At 38.6% G+C, this 23,475-nt stretch overlaps 2 protein-coding genes and 2 pseudogenes across 2 annotated transcripts in view; all 4 read right to left on the bottom strand.

The window, feature by feature from the left end:
- Nucleotides 1-1,178: 1,178 nt before the first annotated feature.
- On the bottom strand, nucleotides 1,179-7,042 carry LOC149026710 (7-deoxyloganetin glucosyltransferase pseudogene; annotated as a pseudogene).
- A 4,048-nt stretch (nucleotides 7,043-11,090) lies between these two features.
- LOC149026709 (7-deoxyloganetin glucosyltransferase-like) lies at nucleotides 11,091-12,707 on the bottom strand (annotated as a pseudogene).
- A 3,801-nt stretch (nucleotides 12,708-16,508) lies between these two features.
- Nucleotides 16,509-18,267, bottom strand: LOC149026708 (7-deoxyloganetin glucosyltransferase-like). The gene is made up of 2 exons (XM_089155544.1): nucleotides 17,676-18,267; nucleotides 16,509-17,580 (listed from the first exon to the last, which is right to left on the bottom strand). The coding sequence occupies exons 1-2, from the start codon at nucleotides 18,199-18,201 to the stop codon at nucleotides 16,643-16,645; spliced, it is 1,464 nt and encodes a 487-aa protein (XP_089011670.1). The 5' UTR covers nucleotides 18,202-18,267; the 3' UTR covers nucleotides 16,509-16,642.
- A 2,452-nt stretch (nucleotides 18,268-20,719) lies between these two features.
- The window catches only part of LOC149026707 (mediator of RNA polymerase II transcription subunit 15a-like), a 42,934-nt gene continuing 40,178 nt past the window's right edge, over nucleotides 20,720-23,475 (bottom strand). The window contains 3 exon segments of the mRNA XM_089155532.1: nucleotides 20,720-21,497; nucleotides 21,816-21,904; nucleotides 21,992-22,186. Coding sequence (XP_089011658.1) covers nucleotides 21,290-21,497; nucleotides 21,816-21,904; nucleotides 21,992-22,186 — 492 coding nt within the window. The 3' untranslated portion in view covers nucleotides 20,720-21,289.

Below are 23,475 nucleotides of genomic sequence, written 5' to 3'. Positions count from 1 at the left end.
ACAAATTACACCTAAATTCAGAGCCAACTAACACCATTTGAGAGCTATTAAGTTTATTTGAAAAATGACAAAGTTTTCCTAAACTTAAAATTACAATTTTACCTCTCACATAAAGTGGTTGAAGGGGGAACTTCTTCCATCACCCTACCAAAACCACCTCCAAAAACCACTCTATTGGACCCAGATGTAATTTTTCTCGCAAAAGAAAACCAACAAGATTTTAGTTTTTGCCCAAGGGACTCACATGTAAAATTTATCTTCTTATTTACTCTAAATTAAAGCTGCCAGAATTATACACATGAGGGTAAATGGGTTCTTCCACTGATCTTTTTCTACATGAGGTTAAATGGGTTCTTCTTTAAGATCATTCTAGGATGTTGTAGGGCACTATCGAGTTCATCAATTTAACTTTGCTACTTGTACAACTTCAACAACAATATTGATGAAAACAATTTTTTGTTTGTATTAATTAATAATTAAAATATTCAATTTATTTTTTTTTATTTTTTGTTCAAAGGGGCTTAATTAAATGAGGGAGGGATGGAGATATTAATATGCCTTAGCGAGAGAAGAACCCACGACCTCTTCGCTAAGAGGTGTTGGTTTCAATCACTAGAACAGCTTCTACGTTGGCTAAAATGTTCATCTTTAACCTTGAGCCCAATCATATTGGAAACCAAGTGGCACTTAAAATACTTGTTAAGATTAATTAATAATTAAAATGAAACAATAAGGTTAAGTTCCATTTAAAATGGCTAGGTGCAGTTCTTAGCAGAAAAAGGGTGAACCAATTTGAATTTTTTGTTTTTTTTTAAAAAGAAAATTCATTATTTGAAAGCAGTGGAAATGTTACAGTTATGTTTCTAGTAGGAGGTAGATAGGTTGTTATAATAGTTAGACTCTAAGGCTATTTTGTAGCCTTAGTATTAAAAGCTCACAGTAAGGTAGGGGATTTACAATTTCAAAATGCTGGATGATCCGTCTCCAGTAGAATTTTTGCCAAAAGTGATGTGTATCGCTTAGGCCAAGCATGTTGTTTTGGTTTAAATTGTAGATTAATTGGAAGAGACATTGTTTTCCAATCTGGTTCAAATTCATAGAAATTTATAAAAAAATTGATTATGGATCGAATCAAATCTCGATCCTTAGAGGACTGATTTTGGACTGCGATAACCAGATTACACCATAGGTGGATATCTAAAATGAAACCAAACCAAATGGAACCCATAAAATATATACAAGCAGCACAACCAGGCTTTGCGCCCCCTTCCTTTGTCCCCCCCTTTTTTTTTTTTGTTGCACATATCGCCGACACACGGCGATAACCCATGTGCGGGGCATACGACACCCCCAGCGACACCGACATCGCGAGAAGTCGGTCGATAATCGCCACTTCTCGCGATATTCCTCTCCCCTTATCGCCGACTTCCGCGATAAAGGGCAATTCGGCGAATTTCGCCCAATTTCGTTCAATTTTTTTTAATTTCTCTCTCTTCTCTCTCTTCTCCGAGCTTCTCTCTCTCATTTTTCGCACTTTTCACTATATTTTCGTCCGATCTTCGACATCTACGGGTACATCTTGCTTCCTTGTTGCCGGATATCACGTTGTTTCGTCGATCGCAGTCGTTTCGCACGATCCGAGAGTTTTTTCACAAACAGGTAACCATTCTTATCCAAGTAAATTTTCACAAAATGCATGCTATATGATGTTGGATGATTTTGAAATTAATATATGTTGAATACCATGTGACGATCTACGATTTCACGGAGTCGGAATTTTTTTCCGCAAAGTATTTAATTTTTTTATTTTTGTGGGTAAAAAATGATATTTTGATTATCTTGTATGATTACTTTTTAAGTGATACAGTGGTTGTATGATGATAGAAAAACATATGTGGAACTCCGTGAGCCGATCTATGGACTCACGGAGTCGAAATATTTTTTGACCGAAAAATAAGTTATTTTATTTTTCAAAAAATATCCCGATATTAATAAAAATATCAATAATTATGAAAATGCAAAAAATAGGGAAAAATGGGGGAAATGTTTTGAAAATTATGGAATAATTATATAAGTATTTTTCAACTGTTGGTTGTGTTGCCCATGTGGCTTCATCGCCGGTTTTGATATGGGCAGCTATTTTTATAATTATATCATACATGCAATATTCATAATTTCATATATGATTGTTTATATGTGTATAAAGTATAAACAATTATAATGATGTTGTTATTTGTTAATGTTATTTGAATGCAACAGTCATCATGTCCGCTGGTGGGAGTCGAGGGGAACCGGTCTTCCTGTGGTGGACGAGGACAGGACAGGACGGGTCAAGGACGTGTCGTGGACAACCCGAGAGATCACAGAGGAGGGAGGACCGACCAAAGGCAATATTGTACGGCTATTGATGGAGACAAAAATAAACCGAGTGTAATTTTTGTCACAAAAGAATATACTCAGTGGCATCGTAGGTTCAAGGGTCACATCACTGGGAGTTCAAAGGATGTGACTAAATGCACAGAGGCCCATCCAGATGTAATCAAGTTACTCGGATTTACAAAACAAAAGGGGAGAAGAAAGATGATCAAGGAAAGTCAATAGAGCACTAGATGATGCAGTGGGGCCCATCATATGTGGATGATTCGATGATGATAGGGATGTTGATCCCTTGTGTGACGAGATCAGGAGAGGGATATGCCGCCATGCGAGGCCGATTGCACCATCGAGCAGGATATGGCCGAGCTGAGCTCGAGCTGGTCCATCTAGGCCTCGGGGCTGACCTTCCGATTCCGGGGGGGGTGGTGTATTTGGCATGTTTGGCGATCACGAGTCGGCCCCTCATACATCAGGTTCGACTGCTCGCCACTACCACGGCAACCATCCGATTATCCACGCCGTCCGCACCCGACCATGGAGCAAGATCCCGATACATTCAGAGAAAAGGGGCCAGCCCCAAGATATCCGGTGCATGGAAAGGTATGGCAAAGAAGGTAAAGAAGGCAATGTCAAAGTGGATTTATTACAATCACATCCCAGAACACAGACAGGTCCATACTATACGAATATGATTGATACTATTGCAGCGGCGCCTCGGATATAGTGGTCCCAACCCTACGAGTTGATGACCACCCTCCTTCAAGAGGAGAAGCAAGAGCCAGGAGTATATTGATAGTATGAAACCCTTTTGGGATACTTATGGATGCACCATCATGTCCGATGGATGGACCCCCGACGAGAAAGTCCATCATCAACTTCATGGTATACCGTGATTGGAGAACTGCCTTTCTTGAAATCGGGATGCTACGGTCATACAAAGACCACGATATATCATGGGTCTCCCGCAGATGTGATCGACTGTGTTGGTAGGAAGAATGTGGTGCAAATTGTCACCGACAATGGCTCCAACTATAAGAAGGCCGGTGAGTGTTGATGGCTTCACCCGATTATAACCTTATGTGGACACCTTGTGCCGCACATTCAATTGACCTAATGTCAAGGACATTGGAAAAATCAGCATTGTCCACAACACCGTTGAGAGTGCAAGACAGTAACCAACTTCATCTACAATCATAACGTTGCTTTGGCAATGATGCGGAGATCATGTGGAGGTGAGTTGGTGCACTGTCCGACAAGATTTGCGACAAATTTCGTCGCCTTGAGCAGATGCAAGATAAGAAGTCGGCCTCGATCCATGTTTGCATCGCGAGTGGTTTGATTGTCGATCCAAGTAAGATAACTATCTACTATTTCATCTTATAAATTATTATATTTATATTATGAGTTTATGATTATCTTGTATGATATTTATTGTCTATTGACTTAATGGTTTGTGATAATTCAAGACGACCAATGGCCCCCCGCACACATATCATCCGATGATTTCCGGAGATGTGTTATCGTAGTGTTGCCACCATAGATCCTATAGTAAAGGTCTTGCGTTGGTGGACTCTTCCTTGAGGGGACCCACTATGCCACACTTGTATGCATCCCTTGAGCGTATGAAGGATGCTATAAAGGCAAAAAACCCTAGAGGACATCGGGCTTTCTTAGATATTGTCGATGCCGATGGACCTCATCCGATGCATCCTCTTCATAGGGCCGGTAAGTAAATATTCGGTTGTTGATTTGTAGTTGTAGACTTGTAGTCTTGTAGACTTGTGGGCTTGTAGATTGTAGGTTTGGTACTTTGGTAGTTGGTACTAATTTTAAGCTTTTTTAATTATGCAGATATTTTCTAAACCCTAAGTATCAATATAGTCAACATTTAGGGTTGGACACAAACCTATTGGATGCCCCGATACAGTGATAACGAAGTTGGAGCCGTATGAGATGGTCCAATCATTTTGCCACAATGAGGTGAGACATTGGGAATTTCAAACGATTAGTGAGTTGTATTAATTGTTTAAATAATTTAGATAACCAATCAATACTAATGATTGTATTATTGCAGATCAAATTGTTTAGAGATGCATTTGGGTCTTTTAGTGGAGCTGGTGTCAGACGGGGCAGAAACCATGGATCCAGGTTAGATACTTATATAGTTAGATCCTTAGGGCTTAGATGCATAAATGTTTTGAGTCTTTTGACTTTTGAGTTTCTAACTTAATGTTTTTGTGATAATGCAATGAATGGTGGTATCTCTATGGCAATAGTTCATCAAACTTACGAAGATTGGCGACAGGATCCTGTCTCGGACTTGCTCGCTCTCGGATGTGAGAGGAATTGGAGTACATTCAGCATGATCCACTCCCGGAGGAGGAACCGGTTGGGAAGCCAGCCTCTAAATGACCTCGTATTTATTCACTATAATATGAGGTTGAAGCCGCAATATGCCGGGGAGCAAAGCTCGTAATGAAAGGCAATACATCAATCTCGATGATATATTTGATGTTGCCGAAGATGACCAAGATCCCCTCACTCAAGGATGTTGGACGGGGGTGAGCCGGTATTGGACCAACTCCGGAGGGAGGCCCGACCCGAACTAGCTCAAGCTGCAGGGGTTAATGTGGGTGAGTATATGGCCACCGAAGAGGGTCGGCACATGCAGAGGCAGCGCCACCGCCGATGAGGATTGGATGATGGCACCAGGCACGGAGGAGCCGCAGGACAACACTCCCGATGACACACTCTCGCCTAGTCGACCGGTGGAGATGATGATGGTGGTGGTGGTGGTAGTGGTGGTGGTGGTGGTGGTGGTGGTGGTGGTGGTGGTGGTGGTGGTGGTGGTGGTGGAGGAATTGGAGAGCGTATACATGTTCCACTACCAGAGACACAGAGCCCCCACCCGCATACACCGGGGAGAGTCATTTTGATCATGCCACTCGGGATTATGATCATGGTGGTGAGTATCGCGTGGTCGTCAATATCCCGATACGAGGCCGAGCCACCATCGAGGGAGAGCGGCCATGACTATGTTAATCCTTGGGATGCGGCGATTGCGCCAATGGGGTCCATGAGCTTGGATGAGTCCGTAGGCTCCACACCAGGTTATTGGCCTACGGGTAATTATGGTGTCCCTCTCCCTCCTTCGGATGGACGATGATATGGGAATTAGTAACCCCTCTAATTCTTCGTATCATGGGAGCTATGGTGTCCCCTCCAGTTCTTCGTATCATGGGAGCTATGATGTCCCTCTCTCTCTTTCACAATCGAGTCATTCGTACCAACAAGGGCATCCGATGGCATGCAAGATGCGTTCCTTGGCCCTATTCTCACTTCCCTCAAATTGGAGTTCTCACGGCAATGAAGATGACCGCTATAGAACTCAGTGAATGATTACTTAGACAATTTTCAATATCGTATGAGATGGGATGAGTATGTGAATTTGTTGGGGGGCATCAATGGAGACAACGAAGTCGAGGAATTCGATCCACCTAGGCACAAGATTTGGTACCGAGACCGAGAGTTTCAGATTTTATATGGTTGGATGACTTTATGTATTACAGATTTGTACAATGAATTGTAGACTTTATATGATTTGGTTTATGAGTTTTAGGTTTTAGTTTCGGGCTTTCGTCCGCGTATAGTAAGACATGGGTCGATTAAGAACATTAGTTTAGGTAATGTTTTAGATCAAAATAACACTACCAATGTGTTTATTAGCCTCAAATTAGGCTACACATCAAATTTCAGGTCAAAATGACCAAAACGGGGCAACACGGGGGGGCCCCCCCGGGGGGGGGCGCCGCGGGGGGGGGGGGGGCCGACACACTTCCTCCTGTGGCATGGGCACCAACTTGCAAGCATTCCTCTCTCTTTGGTTTGGCTTAGGAACTCAGTAGGCAAAATGGCCGAGTCACCGACAACATCATCAGGCCTTATGATCCACAAGAACGTCTGCTCGCTATTAGCAAGCCCCATGCAAACTCCACGAGCTCTTGAGTCGTCATGACTGTGATGCTCCAAAAGTTAACATAAACCACTGAATTGTGCTCTTTGGAATTCAAGCCATTCAAGACACCCAGATTCTTCTTTCCATAGATTGGACCCACTGAACTTCAGACTTATGTCATCTTTAATCTGATCTAACATCAACGGAAGAGGGCCCAAGCTGTAAACTCGAGGCAACATCATTGACAATGAATCCAGTCAATGATATCCAAGCCTCCTTCTCGAGGTCATCAAATGTATTTAAAATTATAGCATGAGCTTACTCTCCCAACTTCTCCTTTAAAAAAGCCAAACATGACATCTGACGGATTGGTAGGTCGAAGAAAACTGGGGATGTCCCTAAGACAGATACCATACCATTCATCCCTGGAATCCAATCCAAAGGAGTGTCTAAGTACCCATTGGATAGGCAGCTTTCGTCTGTTACTGCAACAAAAATTAAGTGCAGAAAATTGCATTGGTGAGACGTCCAAGAGAAATTAAATGAGCTCTAATTTGAGTCTGTAGATTACTAGCCAGCTATACCTTTGACAGGTGTAATTCCTCTTTCCATGAGATGGGGAAGGTGCATGTAGGCCAAGAAGCCGCAGGCGCTGGTGGTCCAGAACAACACTTCAGGGACTCCATTTTCCTCGGCGGCTTGAAGAGTGGTTTATGTGGAAGTTAGGGGCGGAGCCATGATTGAATATTGGGGGGGGGGCGAATATGCCTGGGCCAATGTGGAACCCACCGTGGGTCCCATCTAATAAAATTGTATTATATTTTGACATGTGGGGCCTACATTAAAAATTTAGGTAAATTAAGCTAAAATTCTAAGTGGAGATTTGAATTTTCATTAATATGAATGAAATTTTAGAAAAAAGTTTAAGGACTAAAAAAAAAATCAATGATTATGATTAGATCTGATAAAATCTATAGTTGAATTCTAACGAGATTCAAATTGCTATTAGTAAAATCAAATTTTAGGAGAAAGAAAGAACAACTAAATAAAATAAAATAAAATTATACTATATTAAATGAATATTAGAAAAATCGTGGTGAATGTGTGAGAGAGAGAGTGAATACTGATAACTAACTGTGGAGAAGATTTCAAAAAATTCCAATGTCTGCTAACTACTCCAATATTTTGTGAGACGTATGAGGAAAAAAGAGAAAAGAAATAGGAATAAAAGAGGAGATTCATTAGAGAATAAATATGAATGAAAATATGAGAGAGAATATAAGGAGAGATTCATGGATCGTGATTTAGTTTTTAATTAGAATTTAACCATTTATTCCTTAAAATTAGGGGTTTAATGATAACCATTTGATTATGATTAAGAATGATATTTGTACCCATCATCTATCTTTTAGATTTTTATTTTTAATTTTTAGAGGGGGCCAAATAGTGGTATTTCACACGTAAAGTGAGAAAAATTAGGAAAATATGTAGGTATTTTTAAATTTTAAAAAATCCGGTGGCCATGATCCCCTCCAGTCCCTATGTGGCTCCGCCACTGGACTGAAGCCCCTGTGGTGAAGAAGCTTTGCTAATTTGAGCATGGGGTTTATATGTCCCTGTGTTGGGAATGGTATATATGCAAACCGCAAGAGGCTTTTTCTTCTCCAGATCAACTCCAATGGAACCCATCTCTCTCTCGACCTTGAATGTTGGGACTCGGGAGACCAAAGATGCTAGTGACTTCTCTGGTACATTTAGTCTCAATCTTCTTCTGTATATATAGGCAACAAAATGGAGGACCCAATTGATGAGTAACTTGAACAGATGACTCTCAAAAACAAAATCACAAATTTGCAGTTAAAAGTTTAACAAAAAAAAGAAATGTGCAATTAAAAGTATTGAATATAAAAAAACTGGAGTGCTTATCTAACTTTTCATGGTATTGGTTAGCTTATTCTTCTACCCAAAAAAAAAAAAAAATTAGCTTATTCATTATAGATAACAAATAAAATCAAATATTCTCGAAGGAATAATTGGATATCTTAAAAGGCAAGACTGAAGCGTCCGGTAGTGTTGCAATGGATCATTAGTGACATGCAGAATAGATTCTTTAATTTACAGTTGTGTGTGCATAATTCGAATGTCAGCAAAGCTTTCTTTCATTAGTATTGGAAGTTACAAGTTTGACTCTTTTCAAGAAAATTTACACTAGCGTCACACCAATGAAGGCTAAAATTAGATTGTGTTTCTTTATTTAGTGGCTTAAATTACATTTGGATCAAGAGCCAATTAACACGGTTAATTATATGGTTATTAACTTTATTCATGAAACAATCAAAATACACTCATATTATTATAAAAAAAATAAAATTATTAATATACCTCTCATATAATATTCTCAATTCCTTCGCCCTCCACCACCCTATCACCGGTCGCATCACTAAAAAGCACCCACCACCTCAAAAAAAAAAAAAATCTCAGTCGTTCTTCAGGTTGTGTGGCATTTGAAGCAAACGAGGGTTTATATTCTGGTGAAAATGATGCTAAAGATCTTGAACAGGCGTTGATGTTCCTATTCTCTCTCCACCTTCTCCTTCACCATTCGATTGAAGTGAAAAAGAGAAATTGAAATTCAGAATATTGGTAAATAGACGAACAGAACAATGAGAATATAATCTGCATGTAATATTTTAGATTTCTTAAGTGACACTTAGAGGATTTGTTAATATTAATTGAAAGAATGTTAAGTTACGTTTAAATTAAATTGTATATATATATTTCCCCCTAACTAACAATCAGTGCCTTTAGTGTTCAGCTAGCAGGGCCACATAGATTTAAAGGGTGCAGTTCTAAGCGAAAAGCAAAAAATATCAAAGAAAAAAAAACTTGTTTGGCTCAACAACTCAACACACAGGCCTTATGATCCAGAATAATACACATTAGTATAACCGTAGAGCTTATGTATTCTTGTATTTTGTACCATATATAGTCTTATATTTGCCTGCAGTTGTAGTGACAATTCTGATTCAATGCCAAATACTTATGCTCAAGTAGCCAAGCATGCCCACTGGGCACTGGCAGGGTTTGGCTCCTCTCCGGGGATAATTAATATCTCCCAGATTATATCAATCCAATGGCTAGCATTAAATATTTGATTTTATCTTATTCAAACTCATAATACCCGAACCTGATTTGAAGAAAAATAAAAATGAAAAATAGTCTTCGTCTTCCATTCCTCCTTGTTACGATTCTGAAGAACTTGCAACTACAAATGATGAACATGAAATTCTGCGAACCCAAATACAATCAAAACCTTGTTTAAAATCCTAACTTTTGCAAATCTGTAAGAACAAAAAACCCTAGTTGTTTCTAAAATCATAATAATAATAAATTTTCCTTTTTTCCTTTTTTCTTTCTTAGCTATGAATCTAAACTCTTTTGGCTGCAATCTTGAATCAAACTCAAATCAATGAACTGATGCACTTAAACCAGGTGGGTGATGGAGAAGAAATTGCAGAGTAGTCAAATCTCACTGAAGGAGATTTAAACAAAAACCTGGTTTAAAATCTCATCCTTACCTATTGAGGAAACAAAAAAGTATTCATCTTCCTCTTGCGAATCACAAACTAGTTGAATCTTAAGGACAAGAAGGTTGAGACGACACTAATCATTTCTTGGGTTCAACAAGTTTCATTCACTTTGTAGGTTCTGCAAAATCATGGCAAGGAGGAATTGAGCAAAGACTAATTTTTATTTTTGTTTTAGACTTCACTGGGCACTCTCTCGGAGATATTCTCCCTAGAGAGGAGACAAAGGTGACATTGACCGCTTGTCTATCATAAGCCACAACCAAGCGAGACGCGCCCAAACTTAATGGTTCCACATGCATTGTCCCCTCTATAAGAGAATGTCTTGTCCATTTTTTTTTCTTTTTTCTTTTTTCTGGTAAAGAGAATGTGTTGTCATGTAGAAAATTGGAATAGTACCATACTTAAAGATCCTTCCATGCCACCGCATTCATATCACGTATTCATGTATCATATATTTAGCTTGGGGGCCCACAGGCTTGGCAGAGAGGGAAGGTGTAGAGAGATAGATGTTCCATGCCACCGCATTCATATCACGTATTCATGTATCATATATCTAACTTGGGGCCCACAGGCTTGGCGGAGAAGGAAGGTGTAGTGAGATAGATGTTTGAACTCATAACGTCTTTGGATTTACTGTCTCTAACTATATAGGAGGCTTCTGACTGTGCTAGAAGCACATCCACCGATCAAGTACATGCTAAGTGCATGCATGATATTAAGTAGATTCAATGTACAATGAGCAGTTTCCTACCGGTCCATCATTTCCCTTGTGCCCAATCATAATGGAACCCAGGTGGCCAAACAATCAATTCCCTCTGCGTGTATTTATTTTTCCAAAAATAACAAACAATGCTTTTACAGTTCAGCTAGCAGAGCCATAGAGGTTTAATTGGTGCAGTTCTTAGCAGAAAAAGGAAAAAAAACACAAAAAAGTTTGGTGTGGTGAACCACTTGGAACTGAAATAAAAGTTTGGTTTACCTAGTCGTCAAAGTTGAGTGATAGAGAAGACGCAGGTTCGCTTTAAAATTGCTACCGACAACTAATTAAGACCGACAAAGCCAACAATCAAATCATTTACTTTTGGGTCGATAACAATCAATATATAAGTTGGTGCAGATCAAAGCAAAAAAGGAAAAAAGAAAGATAAAAATTGATGAAGTACTGAAAATTAATTTGGATTTAAAAGAAGTTGGTTCACCAAGTTGTCAAAATTGATCAGAGAAGATCCACCGCCAGGACTAATGGCTTCTTTCGCTTTCTTTTTCCAAACCATTGCTGCCGCCTTCATTCGTTTACCTTTCTCTCCCTCCATCAACTCTCTCACAAGCCTCTTCACATCTTCCCTCTTCACATTGTTGTCAATCTTCTGAACTGATCCCCCAGTGAGTGCAGGCATATCTACAGTTGGTCGGCTGCTCCGCAAAGAATGGCCAAGAAACCATAGGGACACCACCACAGGTGCTTTCCAGTGTGGAGTTCCACCCACTATGGGTTAAGAAACCACCTATGGCTGGGTGTTTCAGCACTTCCTCCTGTGGGCACCAACTTGCGAGCATTCCTCTCTCTTTGGTTTGGCTCAGGAACTCAATAGGCATAATGGCCGAGTCACCGGCAACAAGATCAGGCCTTATGATCCATAAGAAGGTCTGCTCACTATTAGCAAGACCCCATGCAAACTCCACCAGTTGCTGAGGCGTCATGACCGTGATGCTCCCAAAGTTGACGTAAACCACCGAACTGGGTTCTTTAGAATCAAGCCATTCAAGACACCCAGATTCTTCTCTCCATAGATTGGACCCAATGGACTTCAAACTCTCATCTTCAATCTGATCCAACATCAAAGAAAGAGGGCCAATGCTGTAAACTCGAGGCAACATCGTTGACAACGAATCTATGGCATCCTTCTCCAAGTCATTAAAGGTATTTAAAATTACAGCATCAGCCTTGTAAGCTCTTTCAACTTCTCCTTTGAGAAAGCGAAGCATGAAATCGGATGGATTGGTAGTTCGAACAAAACTGGGAATATCCCTGAGACGGATACCATTCATCCCTGGGATCCAATCCAAAGGATTGTCTAAGTACCCATTGGATAGATATCTTTCGTCTGTTCAGTGCAACAAAGATAAAGTTGAAAATTGGTGAGACGTTAGAGAGAAAATAAATAAACTCCAATTCCAGTCTGTAGTTTACTAGCTAGCTATACCTTTAAGAGGTGTAAGTCCTTTTTCCATGAGATGGGGATAGTGCATGTAGCCCAAGAAGCCGCAGGCGCTGGTGGTCCAGAAGAATACTTGAGGGACTCCAATCTCCTTCGCAGCTTGAAGAGTGAAGCTCATGGCACCATCAGAAACTATGCATGTGACAGAAGGGATGTCGGGTTTGGAGTTGAGCTTGGAGAGAAGGTTGCAGAATGGAAGTAAGCAAGTGGTGCTGGTAGAGTGGCAGAGGGCTGGGATGTCTTGTGTGGCATCAATATCAGGTGATGAGGAGAGACCGTCTGAGATGCTATGGAATTGGAAGTCAGGTAAGCCCTTGAGAGAATCAGGTCCTCTTGATTTGAGTAGACGCTTTTGATTGTATTCGGTGTTGACAAAGGTTATGTGGAAACCTCTCTGGTGAAGAAGCTTTGCTACTTTGAGCATGGGATTTATGTGGCCTTGTGCTGGGAATGGTATGCAAACCACATGAGGCTTCTTCTTCTCCTCCTGATCAACTCCACTAGAACCCATCACTCTTTCTCTCTCTCTGTCGTCCTTGAGTGTGTTGTAGGCTAAAGATGCTAAGGCAGGAGTCACTTCCTCGATACAATAATAATTCCCAATCTTCTCATCTCTATATATAGAGAAGAAAAAGAATGCCTTAGTTGCATAACTTGCCCAAACTCTACAGTAGATAATCTAGCCAGGAGAGCCATGTGGCGTACAAGAATGATTTTGGTGTCTGTTTCTACTCGGTGTTGTCTGCTTTTGAATAAAATTTCTTTGGGAAATAAATTTGTCAAATTGTGTCTCCCGAAAAGACAAAACCATAAATAGGCGGTTATTTTATTTTTTATTTTTTATTATATAGCATGCGTATCTAACTTTTCGTGATGTAGGTCAGCTTCATTCATGCAGAGAACCGTCAAACGCAAATTGCATAGGTTAAGTATGATACATTAATTTCAATGGATCATTGCCCACTACGCCATTATTAGCTTTAATTCAATTTGTTAACAGCATAATAGGCTGAAACAGATATGATTTGTCGAATCAAATCGATCCTTAAGAGGACAGATTTTGGACTGAGAGATCAGGTGAAAGCAAAAAATCTAGATTACAATATACTTGGAATGGATATCTAGACTGAAACCAAACCAAATTATGGATCGAACCCATAAAAAAGCCTATTGAGTGATGAGGTAAACTTCAGGAAACTCTGATATATATATAAAGTTCTGATTTTTAATGGCAGTGAAGATTTGGAACTCTAACCACCTTCGAAAACCACACTGTTGGACCCAGATGTAATTTTTCTCAGGAAAGAAAGCCAACAGATTTTAGTTTTTGCCAAAGGGACTCTCACATGTAAAATTTATTTTCTTTTTCATCTGGACAATCACTACTGTATTTTAGGCTTTTAAGTAGTGAAATCGACCTCAAAGATAAAATAAGAAAAAAGAAAAAGAAAAAAAAGAAGAACCAACTACTTTTCTAGGATGTTGTACGGCACTATCGAGTCCATCAATTTAACTTTGCTACTTGTACAACTTCAACATCAATGTTACGTACTGAAGTCTATCCATGCACGGATTGGGATTTACTTATAAATTAATTGGTTTGGTTGGAAAGGTATACGCCTATACGGTGTAACTTGTAAGTATCTCAAAGTGTGATGGGCGAAATTAGCATGGAACCCCCAACTTTTGCTTCGTCAATTATAACAATTTTTTAGAAGGTTAGGGGTTGATGATTTGGGTTAAACACCTAAACTTAGGGGTTTGAGAAGGTTTAAATGGGGCAGTTATGTCATTTGACTCTAATGAAGGTAATATGATTATTTTACTTATGATTTAATAGAATCTTAGATAGAATGTTAGGAGTGTGCAACCTGTAATTTTGAAAGTGTACAATCTGTAATCTAAGGCACTAAAGAATGCAATATGGAGTTTAAGCCTTACTAAAGCATGCGGCTTGTAAAAAACTCTATATATCTATAAAATATACAACTGTTAACCCTAGGGGGTGACTCATTTGGTAAAAAATCAGTATTTTCAAGTATGAGGTTAGAGTTCGAATCCCTTCGAGGCTAGGAGCAAAGCCCCACCTTATATTATGTATGTAATAGTAATACCTTCATTTCAAATATATAAAATCATTTGTTTTGGAAGAAAAAGAAAAAAGAAAAAAAAATTCAAGAACACCTTTAAATATGTAACAAAAATCATATTACACCCCAAAAATATTTCAAATTGCTAGATACTCAAAATATCTCTTAAGATAGCAATCGCCCACTTTTCTGTTACTATGATAAATTGAATTAGAGGAAAAGAAAAATGTATCCTCAATAGTATTTTCTGAAAATTAAGATTACCATTTTATCTTATTCTATATTTTGTAACTTTGAAAGTTCAATATATCTTTAATTTTTTTTCCCATCAAAATTTATGATTTCTTTATTATATAAAAAAAAAGTCTACTATTTATTTTATGTATTAAATATATTTCATGATTTACTGCCAAACAAAATATAATCATGACTGGCCTTCCTCTTTTCTCCTTTCAATTTCAATCGGTTTTAGTTTTTCTTTTTTTGCTTGTTAGTTGTAAATACTAGCTGGTTGGTCGTTTGGGAAGAAAAATTTACAATAAGAAAGATATCACGTTGATTGACCGATGGAATCATGTTAGCTAAAATATGAAAAGTTAGAAGAGATCGAAGATGACGAAAAGAAAATACAAACAGGCTTGAAAAAGCCATAGCTTTTGCAAGGACGAAATCAAGTTTCTGGTTGGGAAAATGGGCGTTTGTGGATACAAATTTATAGAGATGGTTGCATAATTTGAAGGAAAGTCAACTTAGAATCTTTTTATGGAAAACAACAAGACCCGTGGATTTCAACAATGAACTTGTACGGTTATACTTCGACAGGTCAAGTCGTACACAAAATTACAAGATCAAATCGCCAAATTATGGTGAAATTCGCCCGATTGGACACTTAACAAAATAAAAATGGGTTCAAAATATTGGTGAAAATTGCAGAAATTTTGCCGAATGTCTCTTTTTTTACTTTTTTTTTTTCAGTCGAACCTTCATCTACTTCTTCAACTTCTGTTCTTGAGTTATGATCGAATAAATTGTTGTGATAAAAATTCATTATTGAGAAGGAGTTGCAGATTTGTAGAGAAGAAGGAATTGCAGACTTGCAAAGGAGAAGTTCTTAATCTTCGTTGGAGTCATTTCGGTAGGGTTGTAGGAGAGATCGTTCGATTGTATTCCACAAGTGCACCATAATTCGCTAATAGTTCATGCACCATACGGCAGCAAATGGTTGATGGCCTTTTGGGTAGCCTATTGCCGACCCATAAAGACTTCCATAGTTCCACAAGAGATAAGTCTTGTAGTACTATGAGTGCATGTATGAGTAGAAGATAAGGGTTTTAATTTAATGAGACGAGAGATGTGATGGGCAAAGAAGTTTCACAATTCCTCATAACGTCAAAAGTCAAGCTTGGCTACGTGGCATACCTGGACACCACACACAACACCTGCAAACCTTCACATGTTAAATGCCACTCAGCTTCCTTACCACAGAAGAAAAGTCAAGTAATGTGCTGGATTTCGGAAATGTCACGAAATATTGGCAAGATTTCACTAGTTTGATGGTTTTGGCAACTAAGCGAAAGGCGAATCTCGCCAAGATTGCACGAAGTGATGACATCATCACTTAACCCCAACCTATAAAAGCAAGGGTAATAGACATAATTGATTCCAAACTCAAAGGGTCTATATTAAATTTGTCCAAGTAAAAAACTCAAAAATTAATACGATAGCCTAATTGTTTTTTTTCCCCCTTCACTTAACTATATTTATCTAATCAAGCATAAACATCAGAATGATCTCATTAACCCAAACAGTCCAAATTTATTTATTTATTTTTGGATATAAGGTTTATCCGGGCCAACTTGCGCACACCACGATTTACTTCCTCAAGGGAGCGAGTGGGTGCGAACCCAAGACCTCCCCTAGGAAAGTTGGATCTTTAACCGCTTTAATATACTACCTTTGACGCCAAACTGTCCAAATTTTGTATCTCTTTTCCGATTAAAGGTAAAATATTCAATCTACCATTTCAATTTATTTAGGACAAATTACATATAAAAGCCTATGTTTATAATTAATTATATCTATTACTCTTGGAAAAAAATCAATTATAGATGTTCTTCAACTGTTAAGAATTGAAAATTACAGTTATGCTAAAGTAGTAATAAAACATTTGTAATTGATCTTTTAGGAAAAATAAATGTAATTGATTGCAAATATAGAAGTGTATATGTAATTTGCCCATTTATTTCTTCTTGGACGTGGTGGGGTGGTTCCACCCCTTTTCATTGTTGATAGGTATCTCTTATCCTTCAGGTCTTCTTTGGGTTGAATTCTTTTTTAAGCAAATTCCTTCATTTATACGTGAAACCATTTCTGTCAGTTTCTGGCTTAACCCTGCTCAAGGCGTTGGTTCAACTAATTTGGATTTGATTGAAGAATTTGGTTGATCAAATTTTCCAAATTGACCAAAGAAGACCCGCTCGCAAGACTACTGGCCTCTTTCGCTTTCTTTTTCCAAGCCAGTGCTGCAGTCTTCATCTGTTTACCTTTTTCTCCCTCCATCAACTCCCTCACAAGCCTCTCGACATCATCCCTCTTCACATTGTTGTCAATCTCTAAACCAATCCCCCAGTGAGTGCAAGAATATCTACAATTCATTTGCTGCTCTGCAAAGAATGGCCAACAGACCATAGGGACACCAGCAGAGATGCTTTCCAATGTGGAGTTCCATCCACTGTGGGTTAAGAAACCACCTATGGCTGGGTGCTTCAACACTTCCTCCTGTGGACACCAACTTGCAAGCATTCCTCTCTCTTTGGTTTGGCTCACGAACTCAGCGGGCAAAACCGCCGAGTCACCAGCAACAAGATCAGGCCTTATGATCCACAAGAAGGTTTGCTCGCTATTAGCAAGCCCCCATGCAAACTCCACAAGTTGCTGCGATGTCATAACTGTGATGCTCCCAAAATTCACGTAAACCACCGAACATGCTTCTTTGGAATCAAGCCATTCAATACACCCAGATTCTTCTTTCCATAGATTGGACCCAATGGACTTCAAGCTCTCATCTTTAATCTGATCCAACATCAGGGGAAGAGGGCCAATGCTGTAAACTCGAGGCAGCATTGTTGACAATGAATCCATGGCATCCTTCTCTAGGTCATCAAAGGTATTTAAAATTACAGCATGAGCCTTGTAAGTTCTCTCAACTTCTTCTTTGATAATGTCAAGCATGATATCGGATGGATCGGTTGTTCGAAAAAAACTGGGAATATCCCTGAGACGGATACCATTCATCCCTGGGATCCAATCCAAAGGAGTGTCTAGGTACCCATTGGATAGGTAGCTTTCATCTGATTCAGTGCAACAAAATTAAAGTAGAGAATATTTGGTGAGATGTTCGAAAGAAACTAAGTGAGATCTAATTTCAGTCTATAGATTATTATACCTTTGAGAGGTGTAAGTCCTCTTTCCATGAGATGGGGAAAGTGCATGTAAGCCAAGAGGCCACAGGCGCTGGGGGTCCAAAAGAATACTTCAGGGACTCCAATTTCCTCGGCTGCTTGAAGAGTGAAGCTCATGCCACCATCAGAGACTATGCAAGTGACAGGAGGGATGTCTTTGGGTGTGGAGTTGAGTTTGTAGAGAAGGTTGCAGAAGGGAAGTAAGCAGGTGGTGTTGGTAGACTGGCAGAGGGCGGGGATGTCTTGAGTGGCATCAATATCAGGTGATGAGGAGAGACCATCTGGGATGGCATGGAATTGGAAGTCAGGTAAGCCCTTGAGAGCATCAGGGCCTCTTGATTTGAGTAAGCGCTTGTGATTGTATTCGGTGTTGACAAAGGTTATGTGGAATCCCCTGTGGTGAAGAAGCTTTGCCACTTGAATCATGGGGTTTATGTGGCCCTGTGTTGGGAACGGTATGCAAACCGCATGAGGCTTCTTCTTCTCCTCATCCATTCCTATGGAAACCATCTCTCGATCTCTCTCTCGTCCTCAAATGTTGGGAGACCAAAGATGTTACTGCACAGCAGTAGTGACTTCTCTGGTACAATTAGTTCCCAATCTTCTTCTATCTGTATTGTATATATAGAGAAGAAAACAGAGGATCACGTAATTGGATATTAAAAACTCCGACGTCCAACACTTGATTGGGGTTAACTCATTTGTTTATTGAAGTGACTTCATCAAATGTAACAAGGCCAGGCCATGCAAAAGAATGCTTTTTAAGATTAGGAAAGATATTATTTATTCATTGTTTATGACTCGCTCAAGTTGTGTCGTCCCTTGCATTAACGACGTGGTGCATGAGTTCATCAAGCAATTTAAATCTCTCTTTTTTTCCCAATTATTTCATCTTCCAACAAAATGAATGTGTGAATTAACAAAAGCAATGAATCAGACAGATCTTTTAACATCAAGACATCAAGTATCAACTCTGACGATTGCTTGGCCAACTCTAATGGTCCTAAACATGAAAAGAGACGGCTGGATGGCGATTTTGTTTTTTTTAAATTTCTCGCTCCTCATTTATGAGGGTTCTGTAACAGCTACTATGTTATCTTCACCAAAAAAAAATTAAAAAAAACAACTACTATCTGACGGGTTTTCTCTTTTTCTTTTTTTAACCCAAAAACTCCTTTCACAGGCGCATGCAGCATGGCACTGTTATATCGAAGGATATTTTATTCTATAATTTTTATTTAGTCCCATATCGGGTTGAGAGGGCCTATGTAATATTAATTTAGGGTTAAGGATCGAACCTGTGCGATGCGAATCGAGCCTAAACCCAGTTGTGACCCTGCCATTGTTATATAGATATACATTAATATTAATAATTTTATACGACTTGGGACTTGGATCATAGGCCTTGATCTGAAAGTCCACTACTGGGTGAAAACGTGGAGATGTCATTAGAAAAAAACACTTTCCTTAGGGAGTTCAGTTGGATAAGTACCTTCTTAAATGGAGTTGAACTGAATAGGTACCCTCACTATATAAATCTATTTTCGAGTTCATTATGAACATTGAATTTCCTCCTCTTTTTCTTTTTCTCTTTCCCTGTTGTTATTCCGTCAAGTGAACATAACTTGATTACAATTTGTTGTACAATTTGGAGTCTAAACACCTTAAAGAAAGTATCTCTGGTACGTTTCAGCTTTGAAGAAATATTGTGATTACAACAATTGTTTAAGTGTTTGTGCAGATTCTTCAACAAGTTTCAACAAAGGATAATATAAAAAATAAAAAAAAATTATATTGAAAACTAATTAAAAGTGTTATGTCATGGTGGATGGTGGAAGCATTATTATATCAGTCATAATAAAAATGAAACTCCACATTGCTCAGATTATATCAGTCTTAATCATTTAGTTGTCCATCGACTCAATTTTGTCTAAAATTGAGAACCCAAACTCTTCATGGGTCACCTGTTGATCCTATGAATTTCTCTATTCTACATATAAAGTAACCGTCGTTCTTCATGGTTTATCTTGATGAATTTATGAATTGGAATGCAATAGAAAGAACCATTACGGAGGTTTAAGTATTTTATTTTCACTCGTGCATCTTTTATTAGTTTCTGTTAACAATCAAAGGACGATTATGAGATCTGAAGAATAGGTTTTGCAAATTGCAGTGAAATAGACAACAGCGAAAAACAGAAGAAAGAAGATAATGGGCATCAACATGTCAATGGATGTTGGAGCAATACACTCAAAATGAAAGCAAAAAAGAAAGAAAAAGAAGAAAACTGATCATCCATTTGGAGCAACACGGAAGGTTACTATAATGGATATTAGATGGGATTTTGCAAGGCAGCTAGATGTAAATTAGAAGGGTTTTTCAAAGAAGGTTGCCTAGGTTTTTTTTTTTTTTTCCTCTTTTTCTCTTGTTTGGGGTTACATGGTTACTTTTTTTTTATACATAGGGAGAAGATATTATCTGTACCATCAAAGAGAATTAAAATCTTATCAAAATCATGACGTTCTCAAAATCTTATCAAAATCATTGAGTCATTCACTAATAATTGTTGATCATTATCAACCGAACAACCCTATAATGATAGGATAAGAAGGTTGCATGTTTTATCTTTTTCAACCTTTAACAAGACAAAATAAAAAACACAGAAAGTCAATTCCAATTAATGGACCAATAAGCTTACGATAAATTTGTCCTTAGTGAAATTAATTGAGTCGATAAAGATAATCATTGATTTCTACCTTTTCTGGATAATCATAGATTTTCAAGGCTCTTCTGAAATTTGAATTATATAACCAGTATCATAAAATCTCAATAAAAGATGATACAAAAATCTTTTTCTCAATTTTTCTTTATTTGAGGGAGAATTTAATCTTTCCGGATAAATAAGGGGAGAAACAATGGCCCTCACCAACAAAATTGTTTGATTGATTAGTTTCGGCCGTTCAAGGATTTGGAAAGACGTAATTCCAAAAGTTACACGGAAAGTGTTTCTGGCTTTCTGCATTAGATATTGGAATCATCTTTTCTCACAAAAGGTTTCAGGAAAAATCAATACTTGCCTTTTTTATCTTTTTTGGGGAAGAGGAGGGGGTTAATAGGAAAATCAATAGTTACAGGTATATACAGTTGCAACAAAATACTTGAAAAACTATAGAGTTCATCCTTTATCCTTAAAATGCGTGAGCGATAAATAACCCCACAACTGTCATAGCATTACAAGCAAACCCACCTAGGATACTTCACCGTTGCTATGTATAGAATCAATCACAAACTGAAAAAAGATGGGTGTAACCAGTTCAGAGACAAGAGACCACCTTGCATCATCACTACAATTAAGAGAGCACAGAAGATGAACTACCACCATTCAACTAAAGTTTTGAATCAGGCATCAAGCTACAGCACTCTCGTTGGGCTTGCAATGCTTCTGATTAAATAATGACAGTCAGTCCACCATTTTATCCTCAAATGGTTCAATCAGCAGCAGTTATCATTGATAGTGTACAGAGGATCTTTCGTCTCTCTGCCGCAAACCACTTCCCCTTCGTAGCAAGTCATTGGATCAAAACACAAATATAGAACGTCAAGCAGCACTCACGCAGTTCTCCCAAGTACCATATATAGAGCTGAAGCTTCCTCCTCCACTCTGTTGTGCATATTCATTGACAACTTTACAAGCACAAACACCCCATGTTTTTGCCATCTCACCCAGTGACATTGGTTGTGAAAGGCCGCGGAGGAATGTGCTGAACTTAGACTTCGCTTTTACTGAGAGATCTTCATACTCCTTACTATATCACACCAGTGGGCATCATGCCATCAACCAAGAGATCAAATCAGGTGGGAGGAATTTTAAACAAAATCATACACAAATAATACAAGTAAATATGATAAGCCATGATAAATGAAAGTTGTCCTAAAGTATAGCCAAATCTGCATTCACTTCATTAGAATCCTCACTGCAGGAAACCTGTTGGACTGGCATCCAATTGGGATGAGTCACACCTCATGGATACTTTGGATTAGATGCATCATACACTCAGTTTCTCAGAATGGTAATCATACATAAAGAGGAAATAAATGGAAAACATAATGCCTATTGCACTCACCTCCGCTCTACTTGTAATTTGTCTAGTAGCATAGGAGAACAATTTGGATAAGTTGAGGGGACAAGCAACCTTAAAGGCAGAATTGGGAACTGCATAGCCATAAAAACACAAAATAAAATGAAGATACAAAAATAATTGAAAGATTAAACGGATATTATAGATGTCAAAGCTTTCACCATTTGTGATGAAGTGTGCTGTGACTTTGAATTTGGACATGAAGGCACTGCAATGAAGGAGCATTTGACAACAGTTCCTTCGCCACCTTCAGCTGAGGCTGCAGTTGGGTCAATATCCTCATTGCTGATATCCACCACAATATCTACAAGCTGCAGGTTTATCTCTTTAATCTCTTTCAACAGAACATGGTTTGCCTGTGAAAAGGGGCAGTCCCATCATTCATCATTTTGGTAAAACATTTTTCATTTAATACAAAAGAACAAAGTTGGACGCTCTCCAAGAGGGGAAGTTCATTACACGATAAACATTGTGTCAATAAAAATAAAGAACAAACTTACCATCAAAGGGTTGGCTCAGTTGGCAATGACCAACACGTCTTAGTAAAGACGTCACATCACAAGGTCGACCCTCCCTGGTGGTATATGTAATAGTCCCCCATCCCCTATTCATTTATTGATAAATGGAGGAGAGGGGCACTACAATATAGTGACAAGTCACATCGCAGCAGCACTATAACAGAAACAATAAAATACCAGAATCCCCATGGATTTCAGTCCTCAGCCAAAGCAGTAAGTGGGATGTCACAACTGTATCTCATTTCAAAATTATAATCCCAGTCTCATCATTTTTTGTAATGTACCCCTACCAAAGTAAATAACATGGTAAACATCCAATGTTTCTCTTAAAAATTTGGAATTCCAGGGTTACTACGAATGAAAATAGCTATGGCTAATCCCACAGCAGATTTGATGAGTGCCCCAAGTTTACCCTATGATTTGCTCCTGGATTATCAGGTAGAAGAAAACCTATTCATATAATTTTCTACAATTAAAAAGATCCTAAGCCCATACTACCTATTTAGTTTATGATTTTCCATCATTATTATTGAGTAGAATAAAAATCTATCCACATAATTTTCTACAATTAAATAGATCCTAAGCCAGACCTATTTTTCATCCTTTCTTTCCCCTTTTGGCCTGTGAAAGCTAGTCTAGTTAAAAGAAGAAAGGTTTTACTGGATCTGCTGGATCAGGGTAGGGAATAAGTTCAAAATGACAAGTAAACCAACTCCTGATTAATAACCCCTCTCTACCTGGCCTTGAACATGGTCAAACAGAAGGGCATGATAAACCAAGATCATGCTATTCATACACCAAACAAAATATCATGCAAGGATGGCTTATGACACTTGCTAATCATAGCCACAGAGCATCATGGGAGGTCTAACACATGACAAAGATTCTTTGGTATGCATACCTACACATGAATGTGTGCACAAAGAGGATATTAGTTCGAACAGTGCACAGAAAGGATATAAATTTGAACAATTGCACCTCAGCCAATCATTAGCCTACGGATTGCCAACTTGATGAAAAATCTCATTTCAACTTTTCTCCTGCGGGGGGGGGGGAGGATATGTGGATCATTGTTGCCATCCCATTAGCCAAGAGGACCGGAAGGTAATTGGAACCATCCTCTACTA

The sequence above is a fragment of the Hakea prostrata genome, chromosome 1 (genome assembly GCF_041222555.1).
Source record: "Hakea prostrata isolate BN-2017 chromosome 1, UWA_Hpros_2, whole genome shotgun sequence".
NCBI lineage: Eukaryota > Viridiplantae > Streptophyta > Magnoliopsida > Proteales > Proteaceae > Hakea > Hakea prostrata.
This window is presented reverse-complemented; position numbering and strand designations above follow the sequence as displayed.